General features: G+C 57.1%; 1 protein-coding gene across 1 annotated transcript in view; it reads left to right on the top strand.

Annotated features, from left to right (window-relative positions):
• PTPRN2 (protein tyrosine phosphatase receptor type N2) overlaps positions 1 to 13,244 on the top strand; it is a 587,908-nt gene that overhangs the window by 204,308 nt on the left and 370,356 nt on the right. The window contains exon 5 of the mRNA XM_081535514.1: positions 4,031 to 4,190. Coding sequence (XP_081391640.1) covers positions 4,031 to 4,190 — 160 coding nt within the window. The remainder of the gene's footprint in view (positions 1 to 4,030; positions 4,191 to 13,244) is intronic.

The raw sequence follows: 13,244 nt of genomic DNA, 5'->3' as shown, positions 1-13,244 counted from the left end.
CCCAGCATTTCCTCCTCACTGTGGGCGTCACACCTGCAGCTGGTTTCAGACGGAGCCTTGTTGTCTTTATTGATGTTTGTCTTGAGCCCACTTTTCTACAACTGGCATTGCCACTTCTGTGGCCTCTGGGTTCTGCTGCCTAAGTGATCCTCTAAACTCCTGCCCTTTGGATGCTCTGATTTGCATGTGGCTTTTATAAACAGTGTCAGGTGGCATTTTTAGGACCCCTGGGGCATTGGGGTGTCTCTGTGAGACCCCTGACTTCTCTGCCCTTTCTTCCCCCTGTGAGCCTGACTCTTTGCTTCCATCACCTTTAGTGTTTGTAACCGAGTCTTTTACTTACAGTCTGTGGCCGTCACCTTTAGGCTCTCCAGGTAGGTTTTGAAGTGACAGGTCAGAGTCACTCTTAACAGAGGAATCCCCCTTTGGGTCCCCCGCCTCCTTCCCAGTGCACCCCTGGCACCTGCCATGTCCAGGTGGCCGTCCAGCCCAGAGCTGCTGACTAAAGAAGGAGGAGCAGGGGAAAGATCTCATGACACATGGTTACTACAGGAGGAACCACAGTGACCAGGAATCCTGCTTGCCCTTCGTTCCACAGAAGACGTGACTGAGCTGTGAACTCTGCTTCCATGAAAAATAAAATGGTTAGAAATAACCATTTCCAAAAACAAATGATGGTTAGATAGGGCTAGGATTGTGGACAAAAGGAGTGAGAACCAGGTCGCTGCGTGCTCTTAGCAACGATTCTATTTATAATTCGGAGTTTTTCCTCTAGCACACTGGGGGACAACATGAAGCAGTCTGTGTTACTGGAGCCTGAAGGTCAGTGCGGGGGGTGGGAAAGTGACCAGTGGAGACGACACGCTTGGTCTTCCGAGGTAGAAAACGGACTCTTACAAAGTTTTGATCCGCTTCAGGAGAATGACAGGCAGAAGTCGGGTTGCAGGCTAATTCCTGCAATGCCTCACAGCATGGTGACGGCCATGCCCATCGCTGTTATGTGTTACAGCTGCAAACAGTCCTCCAGCACAGACACTCGGGAAGATGAATAAGACTATTTAAAGGCACATTTACGAGGTAGTTCTATTTGCATTGATTAGCAATTAGTGAGAAAAATAGACAAAGTACCAGAAAAGTAAATTGACTTCACTTAAATTACTCTGACAACACAGAACATGAAATTTCATCCATTAAAAACTGGGCACGTAAGCTATAGCCATGATTTGAGATGCAAAGAACCACGTGGCTCCTGAACGTTTACATCCTATTAAGTCTGAGCCGATGTAACTTGAAAAGGCTTCAGAAATAATAACAGGACAGTTTTATCAACTGTGATAATTAAGCTCAAATGTGAAGATTTTCTGTAAGTCCTAGCTTGTATGAAATACATACGGGTATCAAACCTCTAACATTAGTAATCTGTTCTTGAGAATTAGACTTTCTATGTGAAAACACTAGCCAGGAGGCTGTTCTCTGTCACCCGGTGGGAAATCAGCCATGAGGCCGCAGCCACCCGCACCCCAGCAACTGCTAAAGTGTCCATCGCTCAATCGTGTGTGACTCTGCGACCCCATGGACCGTAGCCCGCCAGGCCCCTCTGTCCATGGGATTTTCAAGACAAGAATGCTGGAGTGGGTAGCCATTCCTTTCTCCAGGGGATCTTCCCGACTCAGGGATTGAACCCAGGTCTCCTGCATTTCAGGCAGATTCTTTATCATCTCAGCCACCAGGGAACATTCCTAGAGTGGGTCTAAACCACAGTAAAGACCCACATGTAGGTAACTGATATGTTTGTTACCACATATAGGTAACAGTCCTGTTTGGAGTAAAATATTTAAAACATTTTTTCCTGGTCACTGAAAGTGGATATGGTTATTAGTAACACAACCTTACCCAACACCTGCAAAACACACAGACACACATAGACACGCACACACCTAGTTACACAGACACACACACTTAGGAACACACGGACATGCACACGTAGATACATATATGCACATACTCAGACACAGACAGACACAGACACCTAGATACAGACACACAAGGTGCGCACAGAGAGGAAGCTCGGCTTTGTGTGGTTTCCAGGCACAACCAGAGCTGGCGTCATCGCGAGACCCAGTGGCGCCCCAGGCCTCGCCCTCTCACCTGGATGACGGGTCAGATTCCTCCTGTTAAGGTTGTTGTCCGAGAAGACACCAGGCTGTGGGGCAGGGGGCCCAGCAAGATCCTGCCGCGGTCAACCCCTCAGTCGGGTCTGAGCTGTGCAGGCTCCGGTCCCGGGGAGCTCGGAGAAGAGGGCGGCAGCGATAACAGGCTCCAGAGTCCTGACCGTTGGGGCTCTGGGGCTGGTGCGGGTCTCCCGCAGGAGTCCAAGGCAGGCGGGCAGTCCCCTCTGCACACAGGCTGCGTGCTGCCTTCCGGCTGCAGAGCGAGGCTGGCCCTGCTCCCAGCTCCCGGCCACACAGAGCCAGCCCTCTCTGTCCCTCGCTGTGCCCACGGCCTTCCCATGCCACCCCGCGCCCTCCCCGCCTGGCTGGGAGCGCCACAGGCCCATTTCTGCCCACCCTTTCCTGCAGGTATCATACTTGATGCATTTGTAAGTAAACATAAAAATCCAGCTGCTCCTGAAAAGCCACGTCTCTCCACACACAAACACCAGGGGAAGGACAGGAGAAATGAGGCAGCCGGCGGACGTGCACTCACCCTCGGCTCGGGCCTGCAGCGCATGCCTGGGCTGGGAGCGCTGCCTCTGCTGGGAGGCCGGGCTAGCCTCCTCCAACTTCCAGGGCACTTCCAGCAGTCAATGCGGAACCAAGCGCAGGTGAAACCCGGCGTTTTCTCGTGAGCGCGTCAAGCGCATTTAGTAGCTACGAGAGAACGCCAGGGCCGCCTATCTGCAGTTTGCGGCTCACGATCGCCACCCGCCTGCCGAGCGCCCGCAGAGCGCGCTGTGAGCCCGCGTGTGGTCACCTCGGGAGCCTGTCCACTCCTCTGCCCACAGATGGCGTCTGCAGTTGTCCAAGTTCGACAGGGGCTGAGTACTGTTTTACATGATTTGAAAATGCATTTTCATTAAAGAAAAAAGAAACAGGACATTTTTTTTCCAAGTAAGTTCATGACCTGCGTCACTGCCATTCACTGCAGGCAGCCATTGGTTGTCCTAAACTCACCCCCAGTGACAGCAGAGTCTGGTCACAGGGACGCCCTTCCTGACGCTGCAGAGATGCCATCTGCGAGGTCAGCGGTGGGGACATGGTTTCTGTGCTAACTCAGCATCACCTCAGTCTACTGCATGTTCCCAAGCTCATTTGTTCAGCGGACCCTGTTTCCAGTGCTGACTGTGGTCGAGGCCCCATGCAGATTCTAGGGAGAGCGATGAGCAAAAAAACCTGCAAGAATAAGGTCCCTTCCTCCAGGCAGCTCCCCAGGATTGCTGCCTGCCCTTTGTGGTCACACTGGGGCACCAGGAGGGCCCGGAGTCATGTCCCCACCTTAGGGTCAGCTGACTAGCAAGCCAATGCCCCGCGGACCCCTGTGGTCACAGCTTCCGGGAGGTGGTCATGAGCACGACCGTCTTACCCCGTGTGCCTGCTCCCCGGCACCCAGTGGGGAGGGGAGGGGAGGCCGCTGACGGAGACGGGTCCAGAGCAGGTGGGCAGCAGACCCAGGGCTTTCCCATCTCCCCTGCCCACCCGGGAACCCTCTTTGCCGCTGAGGTTCTCCCTGGACTTAGTTAAGTCCTGGCCGACCCCACACTCCGGCGTGTCTCTGTCCCCAATGATAGGGTGGCTGTTGAGAATGTAAGTCGGGGTTTGCTCGCCGGGTCCCCCTGTATCCATGCACCAGGCTCGGGGTGCAGACGGGGTCCAGCCGTGGGCGTTGTGAGCGGCCGGGTTGGGCCCTCACTGCGTGGCCTGGCGCCTGCGTGCCCGCACAGGGCCTGCCGCCACCCTCCCCATCGTGGGTCCCGTGGGCGGAGCCGACGCTGTGCCCCGACGACCGCCTGACGCCTCCCTCTCCTTTGCAGAAGCTCGAAGCAGAGTGTCCCGGATGAACGGAGCCTCAGCCTGGAGGGTGACGTGCTGGCTGAGGCCTTGCAGCGCTACCTGCCCTACCTGGAGGCCCTGTCCCAGGCCGCTGCCAACGATGCGCTCCCCGGGCTGGAGCCCGACAGGTCGCCTGCCCAGGTGAGCCTTGTGGTCCTGGGGTTGGGTGCTGATCCTCCCGGCGCTGGGGTCGGGGCGGTGACCCTCCCAGCCCTGGGGTCGGGGTGGTGACCCCGCGGCCCTGGGGTCAGGGCAGTGACCCTCACGGCCCTGGGGTCGGGGTGTTTCACCCTCCCAGGCGCACACAGAGGATGTTTCCCACGCCTGCGGCCCCTCTGGGCTCTCCCCACTCCCCTCCATGTCCTGGGCGAGTGAGGGGCGGAGTGGAAAGACAGGGCGCCTCCCCGGCCCCTGGAGGACCTCTGTGCACCCCTGGTCCTCCTGTGTCCTGGGACAGCTGTCCGTCCTCACCCCTCCTTTGGGTCGTCCTGTGCGCCTGCTGTCAGGCCCTCGGGTGGGGGTTCCTTCTGCAGAGGGGCCAGTCTGCTCTGGCGCCCTCCGGGACTCAAAGCCCGTGGAAGAGAGCAGTCTACAGAAGCAGCGAGCGGTCTCCTAACCTCCCAGATGGGAAAGGAGGCGGGCTGTTATGACAGCCGGTTAAAGCTGCCAGCTGTTGGCTTGTCTGGGGGAGAAGGGCCTAGCGGTGGCGTCTGGGGCCCTCACATGTCCCGAGGAGGGACTCTGGGGGGAGCACCCAAGTCCGCATGCTCGGGAGGGCGGGGTGTGGGACAGCTGTACTCCCGCTGCCTGCAGAACTCGGCCTTTGGTCTCACCCAGAGGCCACCAGGAAGGTGGATGAACGCCCCGGGGCCTCGGTCCCCTCACTCCCCCAACCCCTCCCCAGGCCGCACGCCCAGGGACCCCCGGGGGCAGGGTGGGCCGCTCCCCCAGGCTGTGTCCCTCTCCCAGCTCTGCGCTAGGTGCTGGGTGGCACACACGCCCCTTTCCGCAGCCTCACGCTCGTGGCTCTTCCCCATTCGCAGCTCCCGGAGGAGGGGCGCTGACTCGGTTCCCCAGGTACCGCAGCTCGCGTTGGCCCAGTTCTCAGACCCCTTCGGGCTTCTGGCTGGCTCCAGGGCATGCAGGGCAACTGTGTGGGGTGCGGGGCGGCCGAGCGTGGGCCGGGAGGGGAGTCGCTGGACGAGGGAGGGCCATACCCCTACTCCAGCCCGAAGTCCGCTGCTCCCAGGGGGGCTGCCTGAGGGGGTTGAAAGGCTCTCCCGCAGGCCATCTGCAAGCTCCTCAGCACAGGCTGTAACCCCTACTGACCCGGCTGCCCCAACACTGATTCAGTGTAGGAGCTGCTGAAGCGGGCGCACTGGGCATCGTAGTGTTAAACTTGGGTGTTTCATCCTGCATTTTCTGTGAAGCAGATGCCCAGCTGGGTACTGTGGGGCTGCGTTGATGCCACGACCCTACCCTGGGGGCTGGTGGACGGCAGCCCACGAGGTGACCGAGGCTCTGACGCCGCGGCTCCTCTGCCAGCGCTGTGCAGCCTTGGGAGGCTGCTCCCCTCACTGTCTTCCGGGGTCTTGCCGTGACGTTGGGCAGTGATGGTCGGGACCTCAGTGGGAGGATGAAGCTCTCAGCCCAGGGCTCAGTTCATCGTTGTTACTAGAAGTAGTCATCCCTGTTTTAGAGTCAAAACGGAAACCAGGTCAAGTCTGAAAGCCATCTGCTGGATGCTCAGGGGCGTGCTTGGCTCCACGAGGGACTCACAGGGGCACAGCCTGCTCACAAAGGACATCTGATATGTGACCACCCCCCCCCACGCCCAGCACCCAGGGGCGAGGCCGCTGCCTGGCACCCCGCCGGCCAGGACACACTGCATCTCCTCTCATAGCGGAAAACCAGCCTCGCTCCTCGCCCTCTCGATGCTGGGGATTTGAGAACATCAAACAGAAATCGTCTGGGGCTCCCGCGACAGGAGGGCAGGGACGCGGCTCCATCAGCGACAGAGACGCCGGAGAAGTCGGAGTGGAAGGGAGTCCGGTGAAACGTCCCCACGAAGCAGCTGGACGAGCCTCCTGCTGCGGTGGCGGGGACGCTGAATGTAGCCTTGTGCCCAGGTCCCGGGTGGGCGCGGCAGCCCGCTCAGCTGGGCGGTGACGGCGGTCCGTGGCGGTTAGTCCTGAGCCCGTCAGCCCGTTTCTCGTGGTTTTGGGCGCTCTATGACGTGAGCTCTGGCACCAGAGCTGGAAACACACGTGGGCAGCCTTGCTGCCTGGACCCCAGGTGGCTGGCTGCTGCCTGGGGGGCACTGAGCTGTCAGAGCCCAGGAGACCGGGGTGTGGGGTGACGGGGCCACGGAGGGGCATGGGAGGTGGGGCCTGGGTCCTCTGGGAGGGGCCGCAGCGACGCCGGGGAGCACAGGCGGGCTCAGCTCTGCCCGCCTCTTGGGGCCCAGGCTCTGACCCTGGGATTCCCTGCAGAGCCTCAGCGCCCGCCCCAACGCGGTGGGCCCAGCCCTGGGCATTGTCCAGCACCCACCCCATCGAGGGAGACCACCCGCTCTCTGCTGGGACCAGTCACTCCTCCTGGGGCTGAGCCCTGGGCTGCCCGCGAGATGACGCCTGCGCCCCAGGCCACTCTCTGTCTCAGCACACGGGGGTGCGGGCACACCGCGGTCCTTTCTAGCCGTCTGCAGCAGCCGGGCCAGGAGGTCTGGCTGCTCCAGTCTGTGAAACTCCCACCCAGGGAGGCCCGCACCTGGGGTCCAGCCTGGACTGTGCTGCGTTGCGCTGCTGCTCCTTGAAGTGACCAGTGAGCCCTCCCCCTCTCAGGAGCCTCCAGTTTGAATGACGGATTCCGTGGTCGTCTCACCACACAGCGTTTTAGCGTGATGGTCACAAGGATCGTTCGGAAAACGAGCACTCGGGGGTCAGGGCTCAGGAGTTTTTATTCTGTGTGAGATAGATGCTTCTCAATATGCATAAAAGACGCAAAAGTCTAGAAATTATCTTCTCTGTCCAGGGTTTAACTGAGGAGAAAGCCCTCGTCTCCTCTCTGATGAGCTGACGTGGACTTGGGTATGAGAAGCGTCCGTGCGGACCCGGCCAGGGCTTTGGGCGGTGCTGGCCGACCTCCCCTCCCCCGGTCAGCTGATGACGTCTCTTAGTTGGAAGTGTTAGCTTTCTACACTGATGATGCAACCAATTTCCAGTGGATTACTGTATGAATCATCTTTTTGGAGTGTGTCTCATCAAACATCTAGCTGTCATGATCGTCAGAGAAGTGCTGTGAATTTATTGCGCTGAACTTGAGCCAGGGGAGCACATGGGGTCGGGGGCTTCCCAGAGGATGGGTGTTGGACGAACAGCCGGAAGTCAGCAGTTGAAGACAGTTGGATTATCTCAAAGGGCAGAATGTCAAGAGACCACTCCAGTCCACTCTGGCAATAGGAACAAGCCAGGTGAGCTACTAAACCGTAGCCTTAAAGGAAAAAACCCAGGGAGCTGAGAATACAAAGACCTCTGAATAAACTAAATTCAGAAGGGGAAGAGTCCCTTCTAGGGAAGAAGAGACTGCAGAGACGTCCCTGGAGGCAGGGACCATGGGGGAAGCAGGGGAGAATGCAGCTGAGGTTTTTAAGGAGCTGTTTTCAGTGGAGACTAGCATGAGGGTGGAGTCCAGAGTCAGGCCCAGAGCACCAGTGCCCGAGAAGGACCTGGGAGGTGGGATCAGGGACAGGCACTGAGAGATGTCCTTCCCAGGAGTGCCAAGCCTTGCTGAGCACATCTCAGCCCTTGAAGGCTTGGGGCGAGACAGCGTGGCGGAGAAAAGTCGATGTGTAGGGTGCAGGAAGCCAGGAAAAGAAGTGTCTTGCACATGTCATGTGGGGCTGTGAATCAGAGAGAGCTCCAGGTTCAGAAAACTTCGGCTGACTGCAAAGCATGAGGCAACGCTCCAGGCTGACTCCGGCTTGGACCTGAGCCTCATCCTGTCCTCAGTATCTGACCAAATCTGACCGACTGGCAACAAAATCCACACCCATTTCAGTGGCAGATTCCATGGACTCGGACAGAGAGAAGAAGGGTTAAATATCGTTTGCTTCGACCTCCATTGCTCACTCATGCAACAATCAAACGTACAATCCCAATTATGTATGACTGATCCAACATACAATCAAAAGTCGGGAGACAGGTGAAGGAACAACAAAATGTCACTCTGGTCAAGAGAGGAGAGTTGATGGGAGGAGAACCAGGGACGACTCAGGGGTTGGAATTATTAGAAAGGCACATCTCCATAAGTGAGGTAGGTGTGTCACGGGATTGAGTGGGGAAGGGCAAAAAGCATGAATGAACAGAGGGAAAGTTGCAGCAGAGAGAAGGGAACAGTAAAAAGAACCCGCTGGTAGAAATTAAATTAAAGGAAGATCAGAAGTGAAGAACTCATCCGAGGAGCTTAACAATAGACTAGCCACAGTAGAGAGAAGAATCAGTGAATTTCAAGTCAGGTCAGTAGACATGGTCAAAAATAAAACAAAAAGTCCAGAAAAAGAGTGTGAAATGGAACAAAGCGCCCAAGACACAGGGTGCAATTTCAAGTACTCTCACATGTACGATTGGAATCCTACATGGGAAAGAGAGGAAGGGAAGGAAGCAGGAGAAATAGTTAAAGAAATAGTGGCTGTTGTTTTTCCAAAAAGTGATAAAACAAATCAAAGCATGGATGCAGGAAACTTAGTGAGCCTCAAGCAGGATAAATACAGAGAAAACAAAATCTAGGCATATCATAAGCAAGTGGGGGAAAACCAAAGATAGAAAATCTTCAAGGCATCCTCAGGTAACAAGCTGCCTTGCATCTGGGGGCTGGTTATAAGGACGATGTCTCACTTCTCGTTAGCAAACCAGAAAGCAGTGGAACCACTAGAAAGGGGACAAAACCCTGTCAACTTGAATTCTACACTGTTCACAACTGTAGGTGGAGCAGGAAGGATCTGTGTCTGGAAGACTCGTACTTCAGACGTGCTGAAAGACGTTCTTTAGCTTAAAGAAAATTGATACAGAGACGCCAATATCTACTAAAGGGAAGGAAAGAAGCAGAAATGGTAAATTGGCAAGTAACCAGAAATGACAAAACCACATAATATATGTAAATTTCTGGACAAAAACAACTGGATACTTAAGGCAAAACAATTAAAATGTACTGTGAGGTTTTTAGCTTTTGTGGAAGATAAGTACGTGCCGACAGGAGTACAAAGGGTCGGTAGGAAAACTGTACTTCGGGGGAAAGCACAGAAACTCGGGGCCCTGGAGTCACTGTCCCGCTTTCACACGTTTATTTTTTAAGCTGAAGCAAGGTCCCCAAGTTGCCTCCTCCAGACCCAGCTGAGCGCAGTTCTGCATTTTCCACCAGGCAGCCTGCAGGTCGGCCCGCTTCCCTGGGGCTCTGCCTGAAGCCAGGCCTGGGGCCGGATCCCAGCTGGGCCCTCCTGCCCGGAGAGCTTGTCTCCTAATCCACGAAATGAGGGTAGTCGTGTCTCTACCAGCGGGTGGCTGAGAGGGTCAGAAAGAAGTGAAACACGTCAAGTCAAAGACCGGCCCAGCCCTGGCGCTTGGAAAATGCCACCCACGCTGTGACTGTCATCCCGAGTCCTCCGGGTGGACCCTGCAGGCAGCGCGCCTCCTGCCCGCCTCACGCTGACCCAGGGCGCACAGAAGGCGGTGGCGGCTTCCTGCTTCGGTGCACCCCCGGGGCCTTCTGACCACAGGCGTGAGGCTGTGGGTGCAGCTGCTGTGGAGGATGGAGCGGGAGGAGGGTGCGCTGGAGCAGAGGTGAGGGAGGGCCGGGGCAAGACACCGCACGCACTGCCTGCCCTCCGTGGTCTCCAAGACCAGTTCCAAGCTACCTAATGTAGCATCACGGGCAGACGTACGGAACAGAACACCCAGGCTTCGTATTGCTGTAAACCTCCTGCAGAAATCATCGCCCCTGTGGTTTGGAACTTAACACCCCGTCAGCATCTGATGTCGTGCGCTCTAGAGACTGATGGCACAGACAGCAGCAGAGAGCACGGGCGCCGTGGTCAAAGGCAGGCCCGCGTGAGGCTCCTCCGGATGCAGGAACGCCCTGTCCTGGGACAGCGCTGTCGGGGAGAGTGACACCTCAGGAGACCAGCATGGGAAGTGGGCAGGGCACTTAGGGCCTGAAGAGTGTTAAGGGGAGAGAGAGACTCGGAACGACTGGCCAGGATCACCCTCTACGGCCTGAGCACAAGAGGGCAGCGCAAAGCACCCGGCTGTCCATTATGCTCTGGAAGTGGGGGTTTCCGAGACCCACCTCCGGCCCCCAAACCTCGCCGCCGCTAGTGGCACTGGGGCGCCTCGTCAGGCAGCCTGTGGACAGCCCCCCGCTCCGTGCTTTGTCACGCCCGCAGCAAGTGTGTCTTGATCAGTGTGCTTGTCAACGCTGCCTTCGGGCTGTGAGACAAACTGGAGGAAGTGTTTGTTATGTGGTCAAAAGATGGCCCAATTTGGGCTTCCTAATTTGTTTTGGATGCTTGGCACAAGAGAATATCTGACGAGCGTGAGTGACCAGTGTATACATAAAAATCTCACTCACTCAGCGTCTCCTGGCATGTGGCATCTGAGAGCCTTCAGGCTCTGGCAGGCTGAACTCGTAATTGAGCAATCTGGGACTGGGGCCGGCGGACTTCATGGGAGGAAGGAACCCTGACTTTTGGGTCCAGGACCCCGGCCCCGGCACGGCTCGGAGCAAGAGGAGCCGCCCAGGCATGGAGGCGATGCACCCTGTGGCTCCAGGAGGGGCGTCGCCTGGCTCCAGGAGGCGGCCCTGGTTTCTTCCCCAGCTCAGGATGACTAATGCCTTCCAAACTGCCTGTCACCAAACCTCTTTGATACTCTTTCCACTCTAGTTACTCAGGTCTGTGACTTGACTCCCATTGCAGTTGGCAAGCTGTTTGAAGACAGGCCCACGTGTGAGCCATTCTTCCCCCACAGAATGTAGAGTGTGGTCCAGAGCTCAGCACACAGTGGCGGTGGTAGTGATGCTGGTGATGCTGATGGCGATGCTGGCGATGGTGGTGATGCTGATGGTACTGATGCTGGTGATGTTGCTGATGGTGAGATGCTGCTCTGGTGATGCCGCTGATGCTGATGCTGGTGATGCTGAGGCAGCCACCATTTATCTAGTGCCTCCTTTGAGCCATACGCTGAACTGGGCACCTATACTCTCCCTAATACAACTGCTTTAAGAAAAAAAGGATTCAGTGCCTCCCTCCCCACAATTTTGCAAGTGGTAAAAGCAGAGCTCAAAGAGGTTAGAAAGTTACAAAGATTGTGCAGAATCGTGTTGACAGGACTCTGCTGGTTTCCCAAGCATGCCTTCTGTCCCCCGGATCACTCAGCAGACCCTTGAGGGGCGTGTAGGGAGTTGTCTGCGTGTCTCATGTGGACCACGGTGGGCTGGGTAGCGTCTCAGGGTCCGTTTCTGCCGCGTTGACTGCAGTTCTCAGCCGTAGCACACACAGCGAGCACCACACCAGCGAGGCCCAGGTCAGATCTCCTGACTCGTGGTTGCAGGGTTAACGTATCGGGTGCTGGAAGCTGGCCAGTTCTCACGCTTTTCGGCCGCTAATCTCCAGATCTGGGCAACTGCCGACTTAACGATTATTCAGCATTACCTTGGGAAACCTGAGGTCACAGGTCTGTTGAACTGAAGTTTAAAACACCTTCAGAACAGGGCTTTGAGGACGGTCCCAGAATTTTATTGACTCAGAGGTGCGAGTGGGAAGAGTCCATGGATGGCTGCCCCGGGGCTTGTGCCCGGGTCCCTCCGTCTTAGACGAGGCGCAGGTGTGAGATGGTAAAGAGCGATATCACTGGTGTGAGTGAGCCGGGGGCGAGCCGCGAGGAAGCGGGAGCACCTCCACTTCTGTGCTGGGTGCCACGGCCACCCCCTGCCACCTGGAGTTAGATAACCCATTAGGGCAAAGGTCACTGACAGCAGAAGTGGGGTCCGAGACAGGGGCCAGCACCCTCTGCTCGCTCGTCAGGACATGAAGCCGCGGACATGGGGTGACCGTGAGGATGCTCCCTGCCCCTGACCATGCTGGCCTGGGCACCTGGGGGCGTGGCACACGATCCCCAGACACCAGGGCCCCTGCCACCTCTCATGGTGCGGGGCGTGACTTGGGAGAGTTGGCGTTACTGTGAAACCCCCCTCTCCCTCTTCACTAACTTGGCTCAGAGCACACGGGGACCCCACCCAGCTGTTCATGCCGCTCCGTCCGTCCCGGAGCTCACGGGGCCTGACGGTCACCCCCTCGGGGGGCCCGCGGGGCCTCCACCCGCCTCTCCACCCGACCGTAATGAAAGGCCCTTCGAGCAGAAGCTGCTGTCGCACGTAGAGGGCTGGTGCTCCTGGCAGGTTAATGAGCCTCCCAGAGGCCATCCAGCCCTGCGCTGGGCCCCCAGGTGCTCCTAGGCAGCCTCGCTCAGCGGGAGTCAGCGGAACTCGAGGTTGAGCCTCGCGCCCAGTTTGTGCAGAAGTGCTGGAGGGCTGCTTGCTGTGGCGGTGTCTTGTCTCCCTCCCCTCCTTCTCTCCGTTGTGAATCTTTCTTTTCCTCCTCTAAAGGAAAAGCAGTTGATTTCAGCCAGCACTTGGATGGAGTTAAACATTTTGATGACAGCTACAATTACATCCCTGGTGGCTCAGACAGCAAAGAATCCGCCTGCAATGCGGGAGACCTGGGCTCGATCCCTAAGTCAGGAAGATCCCCTGGAGGAGGGCAACCCACTCCAGTATTCTTGCCTGGAGAATCCCCGTGGACAGAGGAGCCTGGCGGGCTGCGGTCCATGGACTCAAAGAGTCGGACACGACTGAGCGACTGAGCACAGCGCAGTTCCATCACTTGAGAAATAAAAGCGATGCTGCAGATAACGGTCAGTCTGCTGTAACAGAGGCAAACCGAGCATCAGAAGGTCAAGCGACTGGCCCAAGTTCGTATGTGACAAAGGAGACCATGCGGAGTGCCCGGGGCTCCTGAACCAGGCTCGCTGCCCCAAAACCTGTCCTGTTAGGCTGAACCCCGGTGTTATTAATAAAGACAGACAGCAGCCTTGGGAGTCTGAACCACCGAAAGTTCAGTGATGGTTGCTTGTCTTAGCTAGG

This window comes from Giraffa tippelskirchi, chromosome 10, assembly GCF_054371585.1.
Source record: "Giraffa tippelskirchi isolate mGirTip1 chromosome 10, T2T-mGirTip1v1.2.pri, whole genome shotgun sequence".
Lineage (NCBI taxonomy): Eukaryota > Metazoa > Chordata > Mammalia > Artiodactyla > Giraffidae > Giraffa > Giraffa tippelskirchi.
Note: the sequence above shows the minus strand (reverse complement) of the source record. Positions and strands in the feature narration are given on the sequence as shown.